Consider the following 17292-nt stretch of genomic DNA (forward strand, 5'->3'; position numbering starts at 1 on the left):
CCCCGCTCCCTATCACGCTCCCTCTCGTATCGCGGTCGCTATCGCGCCCCGCCCGGCGCTGCCCAGCTGTGGCGGCCGGGCGCCGTCTGAGGGGACAGCGGGGGTGGCGCTGAGGGAGGGGAAGGGGGGCGGGGCCTCGCTCGGACGCAGCCTTCCGATTGGAGGCCCCGCCGGCCAAGCCCCGCCCCGCCGCGCCGCGCGCCCAATGGGCGAGGGCGGCGCGCGGAGCCACCGCGAGAGTTGCGCTGAAGCTGGCGCCGCCATCTTGGAGTCGGGAGAGGCCGCGTCCCGTCGCCGTCCCTCTCGGAGGGGGTAGGGGAGGGGGGGGGGGGGTGGGCAGGATGGCGGCGCGGCGCTGAGCTGAGCTGCCGGCGGCCGCGGGCCCCTCCTCGCCCCGCGGCGGGGCGGCGGGGGCGGCAGGATGGTGCAGTCGTGTTCCGCCTACCGCTGCCGGAACCGATACGACAAAGAGAAGCCCATCTCCTTCCACAAGTGAGGAGCGGGGCGGGGCGGGGCGGGGCGGGGCCTCCTGACGCGACGCGAGGGGCGGGGCGGGGCGGGGCGCAACGGTCGCCGGCGGCCGTTGGGGGGGGGGGGGGAGGGGAGGGGGGAGTCCTGACAGAAAATGGAGGGGGGGGCTGGGAGCCCCTGAGGGAGGCCGATCTGATGGCGCCCCGCCGCCGCCCGCAGGTTCCCCCTGACGAGGCCGGACCTGTGCAAGAAGTGGGAGGCGGCCGTGAAGAGGAAGAACTTCAAGCCCACCAAGTACAGCAGCATCTGCTCCGAGCACTTCACGCCCGACTGCTTCAAGAGGGAGTGCAACAACAAGCTGCTGAAGGAGAACGCCGTGCCCACCATATTCTGCTACACCGAGCCCAACGAGAAGGTAACGCCGGGGCTGCCGCGGGGTGCCACGAGGTGCTCGTGGTGCTCGGGGGTCTCACAGAGCCCTCGGTGACACCTGTAAGCCGTGCGTTGCTCTCCGATGCAAGCCTCAACTTCTGTCCCCAAACTTCAGCTGCAGTTGGCCATAGCTGCAAATCAATTATCCTTTCTCCCTTGCAGGCGTAATAAATGCAAGCTGAAAGCTACGAGGTTGGTTTCCATAAAGGACACCACGTAGCAGGTTTCTTCCCGCTCTGCGGCAGAGGAAGGAGAGAATGGACGTGATAGGTCTAGGGCTGAAAGACCGCCAAGGGATGAGCTGCATAAATAAAAACCGGGGTTGTGCTTGTTTGATTTTTTTTTGTTGTTGATGTTTTTGTGTGTAACGCTGGATTTATTGCAGAAATGAAAAGGGAACGTATCTGGAAAGTGACAAGTGGAAAATAGGCGAGAGAACGTAAGCGCAAGGTATATAGAAAGACAGACAAGTTCCAGGTACACACAGCTGTACTAAGTTCTGTTGTGCTCCTCTTCCCTGTAATCTGAATAACATGTTCTTGCCGTCACTTGTTTGCAAAGCTTCCTGCAGTCTGAAAGCCGAATGGGTATACAGGGTAACCTACGAAAATACCATCCGTGCACCAGGGTTAATGGTGAGCCACATTCTCCATTTCATTATGGTGTCTGGCTCTACGAAAGCACAAAGGGATGCCTTTTAATTGCGGAGAAGGGTGTAGTGGGATTTCTGTTTGTCTCACAGCAACTTTCAGTGACCTGTCACTTCCCTTCAAGACATTACATAGTATCAGAGAAGGATACTACTAGTGTTTGCTGTTCTTTGGAATTGAATTCACACTGTTTTTGAAATACAGCTTTTTATCTGCTTCATTATGAAGTTTGAAATAGTTTATGTATTTTTTTTTTTCCTTTGGAGAACCATTTATTGGCTATGAGAATTGATTATAATTCACTTGTGACATGCCAGCGATATGAACGATCAGTTCTCTGCCGTATGTTGTAACAATAATGACATATTTATAAAGATAGCACGTGCTGTATGAACTGCAGGTAGATGCCTCTGTGAATTCAGCTGTCTGGCAACAATGCGATTTCTTTTGTTTGTGCTTCCAACAGGGGTGAATTTCTCTCTGCATGTTATGTGTTCAACAAGGCCAAGTGCCAGGTCCTGCACCTGGGGCACAACAACCCCAAGCAGAGCTACAGGCTGGGAGATGAGTGGTTGGAGAGCTGCCAGGCAGAGAAGGACCTGGGAGTGATGGTGGATAGTTGGCTGAATATGAGCCAGCAGTGTGCTCAGGTGGCCAAGAAGGCCAACAGCATCCTGGCTTGCATAAGAAGCAGTGTGGCCAGCAGGGCTAGGGAGGTGATCATCCCCCTGTACTCAGCTCTGGTGAGGCCGCACCTCGAGTACTGTGTTCAGTTTTGGGCCCCTCGCTACAAGAAGGACATGGAGGTGCTTGAGCGGGTGCAGAGAAGGGCGACGAAGCTGGTGAGGGGCCTGGAGAACAAGTCCTATGAGGAGCGGCTGAGGGAGCTGGGGGTGTTCAGCCTGGAGAAAAGGAGGCTCAGGGGCGACCTTATCGCTCTCTACAGATACCTTAAAGGAGGCTGTAGCGAGGTGGGCGTTGGCCTGTTCTCCCACATGCCTGGTGACAGGACGAGGGGGAATGGGCTTAAGTTGAGCCAGGGGAGTTTTAGGTTAGATGTTAGGAAGAACTTCTTCACCGAAAGGGTTGTGAGGCACTGGAACAGGCTGCCCAGGGAAGTGGTGGAGTCACCATCCCTGGAAGTCTTCAAAAGACGCTTAGATGTAGAGCTTAGGGATATGGTTTAGTGGAGGACTGTTAGCGTTAGGTCAGAGGCTGGACTGGGTGATCTTGGAGGTCTCTTCCAACCTAGATGACTCTGATTCTGTGTTTGACCTGTAAGTTTCTTAGCAGAGAAGTTTGAAAGTGATTGTTGACAGGGTCAAGCTTTTTAGAATGCAGGTATGTGAATTAGATAGGCACACCGGTAGCAGCAGTTTCTTTTAATTGAGAAATTAAACTGATAGTAGGCTGGTTTTGTACTTTAAAGTGATTGGTAGTACCAGTGCACTAATGAAACTTCCCTTCAATACCAAATGCAAAACTGCCTTCTCAGTTCCTTTCTGCCATGTACTGTATGTGGTTTGTACCAGAATAACATGTATATTAGCTCTCCCTAGCCCCACTTTCGAGTGCTGTTTTTTATGTTAAGTCAAGGAACTTAATGACGTGGATCTCACAGTCTGATGAGGGGGATGGACAGTGGCTCTAATACTGAACATTGTGAATGCCTTTGGTCTTTGTGCTTTTATTTGTAGTAATAACGTTGGAGATAGGTAGTTACAAAATTGGTTTCGGTGCCTCTTTCACTGAGAACTTTTTTTTTTTTTTTTTTTTTTTAAAACAGTAATATTCTGGCTGTTCTGTCTGAACAGTTCTTTTTTAATCATTGTGTGCACAAAAGCATTTGTGAATTAAAATATGTTCCTTTGGGGCAGAAAGAATCTGATTTCTCTGCTCTGTCCTCTGTTCAAGCAGTGAGAGGTCTGTGCTGTCATGAACCATGCAAGTGTGCCTATCAAGAGCAGCACGATAAAGACTGCAGTTTCCTGTGGGGTTGAGCTCATCTGCTGTTCTGCTGCTGCCAGGAGGGAGAGCTGGGCTTCTCCCTTCTCTGTCCAGTCTGCCAGCCATGCTCCTACTCTCCCTCTGCCTGTATACCAGCTCAGGTGTAGCCCATACCTCTCATTGCATGGCTCTGACTTCAGTAAAGGACAGAGCTCTCCTGTAGCCATGGTGGGAGAGTGAGTAGCTTCCTGTCATCTTAGCAAATGGCTGTTTTAGCTAAGGGTAAGTAGCAGAGCTGGGAGAGCTGCTTTGCTTGAAGAGCTGTTTGTTTTGGCTCGTTATATCTCTTGAAACCAAGCCCATGTGCTGCAGTACCAAAACAGCGATACAGCCTTCTCCAGCTGTTAAGAGGCAGGTCTTGCTGTGTCAACCTTCTCTGCTCTGCCAGCTTATCAACCTCCCTCAGTGAGATAATTCTTATTTTACTTCAACAGAAGGTTATCCACTTCTGCTCTGCTCCTGTCTAAATTAGCGGGCAAGTTCAAAGTACGTTATGGTAAGGTGCAGTAGAAAGAAGGGGGGCGAAGGGGAGTGGGATGGCCGTGATGAGTTACCAGGTCAGCTGAGCTCCGTTTCATGGAACTACATCCTGCATTCTCAGCTAATCCTAGATACGTAGTTGAGCTAAGCCTTCAAAAGAGATGGTGGTTTATAGGTTCTCCAGTTTCTGACTTGTTTGAGACATCAAGGACTTGAGCTTAAAAGAGTGTTGGAAGCTGTGCTGCTCAAAACACCTCCAGTTCAGAAGCCATACAAAAACGGGCCCGGAACTGTTGGCCAGTTTTGAAAATGTAGGCCTTGGAGTTCTTATAGTTAACTTCAGTCATGGTTGTTGGTATTATACTGGAGCAGGAGTAATGGAATTGCGTTGTAAACAGTGTTAAGCATGCAAATGTACTTTTCTTTTCTTTTTTTTTTTTTTTAGCCTGAAGAATTTCCAGAACAGCCAGAAGATCCACTACCGCCTCCACCACCACCACCACCTCCGCCGCCACCACCACCGCCACCACCACCAGCAGCTTCTGTGTTACTGCCCTCTCCATCAACTCCTTCCTTCCATTTAGCTCAAATAGATGCCAGATTTGTAGATCCGAGTATTGGATTATTGATGCCTCCTCTGCAGACCCCTAGCAATCTTGCAGTTTTTTGTGATCACAATTATACCGTAGAGGATACAGTTCATCAGCGAAAAAGAATTCAGCAGCTGGAGGAGCAAGTTGAAAAACTGCGAAAGAAGCTCAAGACTGCGCAACAGCGATGCCGGCGTCAGGAAAGACAAATTGAAAAACTGAGGGAGATTGTTCAGTTTCAGAAGGAAAAAGACATACTGTCAGGAAAAGGCTATGTGATTCTGCCCAATGACTATTTTGAAGTTGTAGAAGTACCTGCCTAACAGTCATGAACGTCAGCTTTCACTCTGCTAGGCCAGGACGTTTAGTTTAAAAACTAAATGCTCTCTAATTCTGTGTGAGACTCTCCAGAATTCTAAACCAGTAAATGTTATGGGGAGGACACCACATTTTTTTTCTTCATTTTCACTTCAGTTCGATATGTTTTTAATATACGGAAAATGCAAGCATCTCAGGATTAGAATATGCATTTAGTTTATGAAATCTGAACTGCTTTACAAAAGGAAAGGATGCAGGGTTAAAATGCACTTAAAATCTGTACAATTTTTATTTTTTATTTTTAACAATGGCTGTCTTATGCTTACACGGGATGGGAACTGAATGTGGCTGAGAGTGAAATTGAGGTTGTCGTACACTTGGCGCAAAACTTTGTCAAGGCATTTAATATTGGCTTAGGTGATCCCCAGGAAGTAGTTTTCTTTGGTTTCAGGAGGAGCGGAATTAGGCCAGCTCAGAATACCTGCAAGCGCTGCCTTGTGTAGAAAAAGGTAAGTTACATATTTCAGCCTGGGAAACTTCCAACCTCAGCTTGTTATGCCTTCAAAGCACTGCAAAAAGTCTTAATTCCTGGATCCCTTTTGGTGAGGTTTGTAAATGAGCCTTTTCTTTTGGAGTAGCATATACCAACGCGTGTGTGAGAGAGAAGGGGATATTTCCTTAGCGTAGCTAACTGGAGCTGTAGAGGATTTTGTTCTGAGGGTACTTACAAGCCCTGCTGAAACACAGTACTGCACTGAATGTGCATATTACCAGATTGCTGGCAGGATCAAGAAGGCGGTATCCTGTTTAGGGTGACTGCTTTCCAAAAGTGCCCTAACAATACACAGTCGTCCCCAGCATGCTGGAGTATGCCACTCCCATAAGCACTGTCACGGGTGGAATGTTGTCCTTGACTTCGGAAGTTTTGGTCTTAGCTTGCATCTCAAATACGTTTGTAGCTTCATGAAATGAAGAAATTTGTTTTTCCTTGTCTGGGGTGCTGGACTCTTTCTGCTTTAATTACAGCATACTCTAGTTTTCTTTTTCCCCTTCTTTTTCTTTCTTTCTTTCTTTCTTTCTTTCTTTTTTTTTTTTCCCTTCCCCAGAAGGCATCCACCACTGGGCAGATATGGAATTAGACTTCAAGAATTGCTTGGTGCTAGACTGGTTTTTAATATCTCAAATGCTGCTGCCTCTCCTTCAGCCTTATTAAGAGCCTTTCTAAAAATGAATTTAACATTCAGTGCAGCAGTTTGCACTTACTGTCCAATAATTTGTTTAGTCAACAAACTCATTCAAAATCAGAGAATGACATCATGCTAACGTTATTGTAACCTTCACAGCTGAAATTCCCTGACATAATAGACATGAGGGGAATGACTCTTCTCCATCCATCTCAAACCTGTGTGTAGTGTGAAATCTAGCTCTGGTGTTAATCAAGCCTTGTTCATGATGGCTTAAAAAACTTCCCTTAATATTCTGTTAGCATGACATTCTGAAATGTTTAGAACCAGTCTTGATACTTCTGACCTCACTCACGCTGTGTATCTACTTTCCCTGCCATTTCATATACTTAAAATGAACAAAAATTGCTGATGCATCCTTTTGTGTACATTTATTATTCCTGATTAAAAATAAAAAAGCAAATGGTGTGTTAGATTTTTAACTGCTCTCTCTCCTCTGTTCCCAGGACTTTGCCAAATCTATCTTTACATTTTCTGACTTTTTATAGAGCAGTTTCCTTGTTTAGATGCTTATTTTAATTTTTTAATTTTTATTTTTTTTTGGTGGTGTTTCTGAGTCTTTGCTGTTACTTCTTATATTTAAAACTGAAAAAGCACAAATTCAAAAACTGACAAGGAAAAGAAGCTTAAAGAAGTGTTGCTATACAGTTGGCAGTTGTGGCCATGTAGTGAATTGTTTCCATTTTGTCTGCAAAATGCCGCTTCTGACACAAGGGCAGGGCCAGAAGCAGGGGACGGGGAGAAGTCCTCTCCTCTGGCTGCAATGAGCCATTACCTTGTGGCAACTACTTTTGCAAATGTAAAAGTGACATCTTGCTCTTAACTTTCAGCTTTGCTTCCTTCCACCCCAGCCAAGGATTCCCATCTTCAACAAATTCACACTCTGGGAACCGTGTCATTGTGGCAGAAAACACTTTCTGCAAGTGTTTTCTTTTATAACCCTTCAGAAAAGCAACACAGCAAAAGAAGTAGCTAGTAAGGTAAGAGTGAGGCATACTGAGAGATTCTTGTTTCCTCTACAAGGTGCAGTGCTGCTAGGGCTAGGTGTGTTGCGGGCTGTCAATACCACAGAGCTATGAAGTGTAAAAACAGCTGGCACTAAAGCAACCAATTGACTTTCAGCAGCTGATCTTTCTCCACCTGTCATTCTGCTGCAATCTCTAATTGTTAGCAAAGTTCCTTTTTTTTTTTTTTTTTTTTTTTCCTTCTTTTTTTTAGTGTGATTTACTGTGTTCACACAATCAGCTGTGCAAAGGTACTGTGTCACTTCCTGTATGTATTGGCCACAACTGCTATCTGCATATAGCAGCAGTTTCGTTAGCATCTCCGAAAAATACAATTGGGAGTTAAAAAGAAGAAGTGAGAATGTAAGATGTCAAAGGCTTTTGTGAGTGGTGTCTGTCCAACTGCAGGTGAAATAGCTAATAATTGTTTAAATGCCTGTGGCTGCATTCTGCTGAAGACCGTTCTGTAAAGGAAACAACCTGAGGAGGTTTGCTGGCAGTTGTCAGAATTGTCCCATCCTTAAAATCTGGACAGAGAGATCTCTTGACATGGACTGATGTTACGACAGGCAGAACATCAGCGCTGCTTCTGAAAAGAGAAGTGCCTGTTTACGTGCTTCCCTCCATGTGCCCCAATTTATTCTAGTAGAGTCTGTCTGAGCTGTATGTAGCATTTACATTTTTCTCCTTTTTAAAGTATGATATTTCCCTGTGTAATTGGGTTATTCAGCAGCCTATTGTAGAATGCTGTGTGGACCCTGTGTTTTAAGGGAGGTGGGGGGGGAGTAAGAGAATGGTTGGGTTATTGCTCCTCACACTGAGGGAATCCTTCATTGCTGAGTTTCTTTCTCCTCTACTTCCCATCACTGCTTTGTCTCTGTTGTCATTAGAATGGTCTTAAAAACTTCTGTCATGCTGAGATTTCATTTGCTTTCAGCACTATGTAGGGTAAACCTAGGCAGAGTGCCTGATACGAATTTTGAAGTTGTACAGCTGAATAAAATACAAAAGAAATCCCAGTCTGAATGTAGGAAGAAGGAAAGCCAAGTAGCTCCTTGGGTAAAACTAAAACTGCAACTCCAGTTTCTAAATCCATTTCAAAGGACTGCTCCTATCCCATGTGTCTTTGGAGCAAGGCAGTTACTCATAGTCAGCCTTTTTGGTTCCTTTCCTGAGATCTGTTGTAGGTTTTTAGTCTATAGGCTATTCTGTCTCCTGGTGGCTCACACCTTTGTCTGTCTCTGACAGGATGGAAAGGGGTCTTTTGAGCTGCTGCCTGATTTTAACAACTAAAATACAATCTGCCCAAGAACGTTGATGCTCGTGCTGTGTCACAACCGCAAGTTTAGGAATGTTACCCCCTGCTGTGTTAAACACAGCAGTTTATTTGCCATACCTTAGCCACGATAACGTCTGATTGGTAAATGAGAGACAGCAAAACAGAATAGATACATGATTCAAGAGAGATCCTGATAGTAATCACTATTACAGATTTCCTTTTGTGCCTGTCTGATATTTTCAACAGAAATTGTCTCTTCTTACAGGGATCTCCTTTTGAACTAACCACAGCATTTTATTGCTCAAATCGGACAGAAAGCCTTGACACAGATCAAAGGAGTTTAAAAGTGTGTGTGGGGAAAAAATGTGTAGCAAAATTGTTTGATACACCGTGTAATTCTAGGAGCAGCTTACAAAAGAAAGTCATCTTCAATCTTCCGAAGAAGTCAAAGGAAACATTTAAAGCGGATATTCAGAAGGAAATTTTCAAGGACTTCTCCTGTGAATAGACATATTATATTGTCATAATTAAATCTCTCCACACTCCTGCCCCTGTTGATTCATTTAACATTGAGTATCAAGGCTTTTATTGCCTGTAGCTCAAAATGATCTATTATTTCTCCTGTAGCTGCCTCCTCACACTGTACAGGGAGGAAAGACCTGTAAAGCCTGGGCTCACGTTTGGACCTCTGAAAAAGTGATAGTCATCTGCATCTTAAATTGGGTCTAGTTAAATTGGACCTATGAAAAAGTCTTGCAGTTAGGCTAGTCTCTACAGTTTTAATTCAGAGAGGGGCTTGAATGGAGTAGGCAAGCTTCTAAATTCCTTTCAGGCTTCAGTGGATGTGGCTATTAAAATTTCAAGGTCTATGACTGTACTAGCGACCTACAGATGAATCAAATCTTCAGTGTTTGAGCCTGTGAAAGATATGTGATTTCCTGTTGGGAAAGCTTCAGTCCAGTGACCGGTGACGGGTAATCCAGAAAAAGGATGTCTTGCCTCCAGCAGTGGTTTCCTCTTTCACCTTGGACTCACTTATGGCCCTCTTGTCAGAGACCAATACTCTCTGGCCAGGTTCTTCCAGATGTTCCAAACAAGAAGGGTATAAAGTTTCATACCATGCTTATCTATTTGAAGATACTTGACATTACACAGGACTTAGACTTAGTCTTTAGGACTTAGAATGCTATGGCAATATGCTGACATCAAGACACTAGCACAGTATAGCGGCTGTATATGGTGGAATCACAACATAAATGTGATTTCCATTACTGCTTTCTATATGCTCGCCATCACAATGCCAGGTGTCCCTAATCTCCAGGACGAAATACATGTGTGAAAGGTAGCTTAGACCAGCTGCTCTCTTCAAAGTGCGTATCATGAGTTCTTTAGTTCTTACATGAAGGCTGCTTATGCAGTTTGACAACCCAGTAGTACAGCTGTATATCTAAAGCAAAGGTTACCGTCCGGTTCCCTTTGTGTTGAGATATTTTCAGCTTTTCTTATGAAAGTTGGTGGTTATTCTTTACATTCTTCCCTGCGTTCATTGTTCTTACTCATCTCCTCTGAACCTTATCTGCAGCAGTTTGCTATTCAGTCACCCCTCACCTCCCACCCCCATCTCTTCTCAGGACTGTCCTCACACGTCTTCTGCAGAAAGAATTTGCAGGCTTTAGGTGCTTTACAGTCTGGACCTGCTCGGAAAGGAAAGAATTTTCAGAGGTGACTTTTTTTTTTTTTTTTTTTTTTTTTTTTTTTTTTTTTTTGGTTAAAGAGGAAGTGACCTTTTACTGGGCTTGAAAAATCCCAAGATTTCTGCCTGCATTTCAGGTTTCTGCTAATAACTACGATAACACCTGTCAATCAGAAAGGGAAGCTTCAATATACCCGATTTGACAGCCTTCTCTCTCTCCCTTTTTCTCTCCCTCCCTCCAGGAGTCATTTCCAAATAAAGAGAGATCTATCTGTGGTGTCATGTCAGAGGTCTGAAAATCAATTTATTTTTCAAGAACCTGAAATTCTGCCATCTATACATTCAGTTCTTACTTTTTGAGTCCAGAGGAGAAAATCTATTAGTTTTCTTTGACTGACAAGGGACTGAAATTGCTCAGAGTTTATTTATGTGTTCAGCATGTTGGGAAAATGGGCAGATCCTACTCTACAGGTACTACCCCAGGGAAATCTAATGGTCGTGGATAATAGGACACGTTTATCCCCCAAAGCGAAAGCACATGTGGACATTTCACCTTGAGGAACTTCAGATATTTGTAAGTAACCTCTTAAAAACACACACACACAAACCACAAGTGTAGTATCACTGGAGTTATCTTCCTTTGATACTGCCATCTGTTGACAAAATTAAATTTCCTGGTGATACCAAATCAAAACCAGCCTCTGTCAACACCTTTTGCTCTGGGCCACAGGAGAAATCACTGGCTTACACAAGCAGTAGGTGGCAGTGGCCTTGCTCCTGTCTCACAGCACAGTCACTACAAAGCCTTGTGATCACGCTGTCTGCAGAAAACATCATCTGTGTGATATGACTGTAGAAGTAAGAGCTCTCTCCCCACTAAAAGATCTCTCTATTAACAGGTCAGAACCATTTTTCTTGTTGTGGATGTTATTTTCACCATCTTTTTCTTGTCTGCCTTGGCTTGCACCCCCGTGGTATTGCTCTCCTTGTATTCTTAAGTTAAGGTCCATCTGGGTTGTTCAATTAATACTGTCGCAAGTTAAGCAGCCCTCAGCAGCTCAGCACTAGGATATTCAGGACGTGAGACAGTAACCTCTTACTACGTGCTGGTAACTCTTACTGTTGCATACTACAAAATGTGCCAGAGAGATGAAAATGCAAAGCACTGTTGCAAACAGTACTGGTAGAAAAAGCATGTCTCAGATGAAGACTGCTTTGGGTTTAGGGATGAGGAGGCTTAATTGTTGTGATAGATTTCACTCTCCTGCCTTTCAAGCTGAGCTAACATACCTGTTTACTTCTACTCTGCTTTGGCTTTTGATTCCTGTATGTGACTGCTGGGTTTGCAAAGAGAAATACTCATTTAGGATAGGTGGAGCAGTGAGCTCAGGTACACCCCCTGATTCTCAGAGGAGCCAAGAGCTTTCTGGGCAACGTGTTCACCGCTGGCATAACTTTCCTCACGCAGAAACCTACAGAGAAAGCCCTGCCTATGCAGCAGTGCTGAAAGCCTGACCAAAGAGTTTGGGGAAAACCTTGCTGAATCCCGTGGGGCCGGGATTTCTTCTCTGTATTGTTGAAAATTGTGTCATTGGAAAGCCCAGCATGGTTTTTCGTATCAGTATCACTGGAAAGTCCACCATGGTTTTTCCCGTCAGTATCACTGGAAAGTCCACCTTGGCTTTTCTCATCAGCGTCACTGGAAAACCCACCGTGCCTCTTCTCATTGGCCCTGTGTCGACGAGGGAGCAGCGGGGCAGCACCTCTGTCTGCAGCGAGAAGCAGCAGCGCCTTTCTCCACCACCAGAGTCACAAAGCCACACGTGGCCCCAGCTGTCCCCTGAAAAGCAGGCATTTGCCCATGATGTCACAAGGGGACAGCGCTGCGGTGAGGCCACAACAAAGCAACACCCGCCCGGCTGGGGAGAAGATGGTCACCCTCAGCAAGTAAGGTGTCTGACAACATTCACAGCCCGATGGTCATCCCCACTACCCACAGAGGAACAAAACCCTGAAGTGCCACCGGTGGCGGGCTGCTGCAACCTTAGGTTTGCTCCTTTCTGTTCTGTCGGTGGTCTGAAGCCTCTGGAGCTAGCGTGTTGTGGTCTGTGGGCTCGCTGAGGAGGCCTCCTGGAGCCTCTCTGCTGGCTGACTGAAAAGTCAGGCACGCTGTACTGAAAGCAAGTGTGAGGAGACACCCCACTGAGGGCAAATGTGGGTGATAACGTGCTGTAGGACCCTGGTGACAGCAGCCTGGTTTGTGTGGTTAGGCCCTGAGGTGGTTAAAAGGCGATTAGTGGCCTTTGCAGAGTTCAGGTCAGTGGCTTGTGCTCTGCAAGCCCTCCAAGAGCCATGGTAAGTTGTCTGCTGGCACCTGCTCCTGTCACCCGGGGGCCTGGCCCTGCACTTACCAGCCTTCCTTCAGAGAGCTGGCCCTCTTCCTGCACAGCAGGGGCAGCCTGCAGAGCACTTTGGCCATGCCCCCGCCTGAAAATGCACACGAGCTGGTGGTCTGTGCTCCCAGCTCGGGCAGCCACCGCTCCAAGCAGCCTGGCTTGCTGTCGGGTGGAGCTAGGCATTGAAAACCACGTCTTTAATGAGGTTAACTCCTCTGCATGGTCACAGGCTTGCCATTAAAACTGCTCTGGGGAAAAAAAAAAAAAAAAAAAAAAAAAAAAAGTTATTCTGCTGTGGCAGCAGGGGCAAATACAGCTTTTAAATCCTTTGCAAGAAGGTAAGATTACGCTTTCAAGTGAGGTGCAACTGTAAACATTTGGTGTTTGTATGCAGCCCCTTTGGCTTGTCAGAAACAAGGTAAACGACAGGTACCAGATATGTTATCCAGTAGTGAAAGCTTTTGGGGTCTCTGAACCTCTAATTTTTCTATTTTAATTCCTCACACTATTCAATTAACTGATGCAGTTTTCAGATATATCCATTGGTTACATATGGCACTAAATAATTAACATCGTGCTACTAGCTAGCATTACCTTCACGTCTCTTCTGTCAGGATTATACATTACTTCAAAATTAAATTTTGCAAATTGCCTGAAAAACGTACTCTGGCTTCATCCAGGAATTGTGAAGGTGTCTGTAACCCAATGCTCTGCTTACAATCATGTTTCACACAAAGCATTAACATGCTCCCAGGTCAATTGTGTGACTTGGAGCAGTCCTGCTGTAGATAGCAGTCTATTATGCCTATGTGGCCAAGGCCTTTATTTCTTCTGCACTCAATACTATTAGAATTCTGTTGTGAAAATTATAGAAAAAATATAAAAGTCGTTGAAAATTTGGCTTTTCATCTGTGCCACTCAGGGGTCTAACTGGCTTTTGTTTGTAAATATTCATGAGTATGACTGGGAAAAACTCTAATGTAAAGAGCAAACGCCTTGCTGTAGACAGTGCTGAATTTCAGGCACATGGGGACGTCTCCTTTTGAACTGGGATTAACAGCTTTGAGTGGTGAATTAGCACAGGTAGGAAACCCTAGACATTACTCTGTAAGAAAACTGGCTTCAGGATCTGCATTTAACATTCTCAGTTAGAAACCTGACAGTGCCTGTGCCTGAACCAGATAAAATGCAAGCCCAAAACATGATGCAGCTGTTCAAAATGATGGTCCTGTCTATCTTATCTCTTTGGTTCTTACCTGTAAGCGTTTCCATTTAACCTTAAGAAATCACTGGAAAGAATAAATATTATTCCTTATGAATTGTTTGACATTAATCCATCTCATATGGACTCAACACAGCAGGGAAAAAGTCTCACAGCCCCTTTCAAACCATCGGGTAGACTTCAGAATTGCATTGGGCTGAAGTGAGCCCTGCTGTGACGGGACCTGGGGATGACAGAAGGAAGTCAGAGGGATGTATTAAAAGCAGAACCGCTCACAAACTCCCCCAGCACTGTTTCCCAGGGACACACTGACTCTGTGGTCCTGGTTTGGGGTAACCGCTGTGACAGAGATGAGGCCTTGTCTGCTGTTTGGGTGCTACCAGAAGAGTTTCTCCTCTTTAACCAGGGGTGATTCAATCAGAAATGCATGCACTTTATAGGACCTGTCCCCTTTCACGTGGGAGTCCTGACTGCTATGAGGAAATTCCCACTTTCTAAGATTTTTGACTGTAAAGTAGCTGAGCTTCAACGAGTAGGAGAACTTTGCTCTTGGTGTGCCGTGGCCTACAAAGTGTGAGTCCAGGCTAGAGTCCAACCTAGAGTCCAGACCTTTTTCTTCCTGGATGAGAGCTGAAGCCATCAGATACCATGCAAAAGATACCATATCTCAAACATGAGGTGTCTTGCTCACAGGAGGACTAAATGGCCTGGATCCTAACTTAAGTGGGCCTGGCCACTGTTTGGAGATGGAGTGTTTCTAAGTAGGGCAGGCTTGCTTTCCCTTTGCAGCTCTTCAGAAGAGTTTCTTTGAAGCTCTTCTCATGTCAGGGGTCATGAGAAATAGGTTCCCCCCTTCCCTTCCCTTCCCTTCCCTTCCCTTCCCTTCCCTTCCCTTCCCTTCCCTTCCCTTCCCTTCCCTTCCCTTCCCTTCCCTTCCCTTCCCTTCCCTTCCCTTCCCTTCCCTTCCCTTCCCTTCCCTTCCCTTCCCTTCCCTTCCCTTCCCTTCCCTTCCCTTCCCTTCCCTTCCCTTCCCTTCCCTTCCCTTCCCTTCCCTTCCCTTCCCTTCCCTTCCCTTCCCTTCCCTTCCCTTCCCTTCCCTTCCCTTCCCTTCCCTTCCCTTCCCTTCCCTTCCCTTCCCTTCCCTCTGTTTCTGAAGGCTAATGGTGAAGACACAGACATCTGTCTGGCAGCTCCCTGGCACATGTCAAGGAACTGCGTTTCTCAGTCCCTGAGTTTCAGCCACTGAATGTGGCTGAGATGTTCGATGCTGAGGTGTTTTGTTGCATTTTCTGTGAAAATATTAGCTTTAAACATATATATATATATAAAAAAAAAAAAAGAGAGAGAGAGAGAGAACAAAATGTTTTATTGAAACTCTGGATGGTAGAGCAACCCATCGTACAAAAATTTGACTCTGAGGACTATGTTCATGAAACACAATTTGATAAGGCTATTGTGTGCTTGCAAATGAGATAGAATATGTATCTTTTTTTTTTTTTTTTTTTTTTTTTTGTACGTAGATGCAAATTCTAATACACGTACTGAAAATGCATGCGATGGAGACCTTGTGAACCATGGAAATAAGGATCTTTTTGTAATCCAAGCAGGTAGCAAGAAGCATGGAGCAAGAGAGGAAAATGCACAACAGCAATTGTATGTCTTTTTAATGAAACATCAAGAAAAAAGCCACAAGCACCAGAAAAACAACATCCAGTAGTGTAATAAAGCAAGAGACTGAGGAAAACGAGCCTCCTAGCAATTCCAGCATTTCTAGATGATATGTTGCAGTTTCATATTTTAGGCAACCAGGGAATTACCATCTGACTGTATCAAAATAACACCTCTAAAGCTAAAAAGAGGAATCCTCGTGTGAATCTTGTGTGCATATGTGGATCTTCAAAGCAACCATCTCTGTTAGCCCAGGAGAAGATCATGACAAGCAAGGGCCCTCAAATGCAGGCGGGAGCAGAGCCCGTGGACCTAGCCACCTTCATCTCAGGCAGAACTTCGTAATTTCTGACCAAATATCTTATTTCAGTGTGGTATCTTCAGGAGAACCTCCCAGCCTGCCCCACCAGACACAGCAAAGCACAGCATGGCAGCAGCTCCGAAAACAGGCTCAGCAGGCTACCATCATTCAGGCTGCATGGCGAGGCTATCGAGTCCGGAGAGAGCTGGATGAAATGCACAAAGCTGCTGTCAAGATTCAGGCAGCTTACCGAGGCTACCGGACGCGGCAGGAGTTGCCCCTTGGGTTTTATGATTGCTTTGGGGATGAAAAGCTGGCGTTAGATCAGACAAGGACAGAAGAAGAGAGGGTGGTGTCTCTCCCTGGGGCGTCTGGAGCCTTGGAGTGCTACATGTTCCTTGGTGAGGGCTCCCAGGCATCGGGAACGTCCACGGGACACGAGGGGCCAACAGCTCCGTGCAGGGACACACATGACCCTGGCACTGTTGTTATTCCCAGAGCAGTTGTCTGTAAGCCAGCATTTTCTCCCATGCCAAGCAGTGTTCTGGTCCTAGGTAACAGTTTACCTGCCTGTGAAGTCTTCCCAGCCTTGACAGCTGTACAGCAAGTCCAGGATGCTGCAGATAGCACTTGGGCTGCAAAGAGAGAGCATCAAAGCCCAGAAGAGCTGGATAAAACAGAGAGACAAGCTGCGAAAACAGCAGAGCAGGGCCAGGTCTTGGTTTACAGCTACCAGCTCAGAACAAACAGCTGTGAAGAGTGCCACGTGTCAGAGATACGCAGCATCACCGCCACGCAGGAATTGTCCCCAAAGCCCCAAGATACGGCGCCCTGCCCCGAACGAGGCTTCACTGTACGCCTGGAGATGAAAAAGGAAAGCAAAGCGACTAAGGCAGGAGGCAAAGGGCCATCTATAAGAAACGTTGATGTGCATGCAGTGGTGAGGAGCCCACCAGCCTCCTGGAGCTCCTCGATGTCCCTCCGCGTGTCCAGCCCCAGCGGGACGGTGGAAGGCTCTGCGCGGGACGCGGGCAGAGGCCGGCTGTGCGGGCTGTACACCGTGCACAGGCACGGGGCATCACAGCCTTCGCACATCCACATCCACCTGCACGTGGTGGGAGCGGAGGCAGGAGGCAGCTGGCCACGGCAGGGAAGCGCTGAGGAGACCCGGGACTGAAACACCTTCCATAAAACCTCATCCTGCACCCGCACAGCCTGGTGGAGCTGGAGAGGGGAGGGGGGTGCCGTGCTGGTGGCCCCCGGCACGGGCTCACAGCACACGGGGATTTGCACAGCGAATCCCACAGCACGCAGTGGGGCCGGGCAGCCGAGCCACGACCCCTCTGGGATCCCCAAAACCCCTCGGGACCCCTGGGGACCCCCCGGGACCCCCCGGGACCTGCGCCCGACGGCTGCGCTGCCTCCTCCTGCCGGGGAGCGGAGCTGCGGCCGCACGGGAGGGAGGCAGGAAAACGCCTGAACGGGAGGGGAACGGGCAGGGAGAGGGGAAAGGAAATTATTTTCCCCAAAATACGGA

The 17292-nt window shown here is 46.8% G+C and overlaps 1 protein-coding gene across 7 annotated transcripts; it reads left to right on the top strand.

The window, feature by feature from the left end:
- The first annotated feature begins 286 nt into the window (after positions 1–286).
- On the top strand, positions 287–17261 carry THAP1 (THAP domain containing 1). Of its 7 annotated transcripts, XR_014687396.1 has the most exons (5): positions 287–492; positions 691–886; positions 4486–5457; positions 7023–7172; positions 8878–9023. XR_014687396.1 is itself a non-coding variant. In XM_084504951.1 (3 exons), exons 1-3 carry the CDS (start codon positions 422–424, stop codon positions 4951–4953), a joined length of 735 nt encoding a protein of 244 aa, XP_084361077.1. In that variant the 5' UTR covers positions 287–421; the 3' UTR covers positions 4954–5941. The 7 variants fall into 7 exon arrangements, 4 of the variants coding, with proteins under 4 accessions (XP_084361077.1, XP_084361074.1, XP_084361075.1 ...); XR_014687397.1 differs by lacking the exon at positions 7023–7172; XR_014687398.1 differs by lacking the exons at positions 7023–7172; positions 8878–9023 and adding an exon at positions 6055–6614.
- Positions 17262–17292: the final 31 nt, after the last annotated feature.

Source organism: Aythya ferina, assembly GCF_964211825.1.
Source record: "Aythya ferina genome assembly, chromosome: Z".
Taxonomy (NCBI): domain Eukaryota; kingdom Metazoa; phylum Chordata; class Aves; order Anseriformes; family Anatidae; genus Aythya; species Aythya ferina.

Excerpts from the sequence above, each read along its gene's own strand:
- THAP1 (XM_084504948.1), top strand. The coding sequence starts at position 15,673 with ATGTGGATCTTCAAAGCAACCATCTCTGTTAGCCCAGGAGAAGATCAT.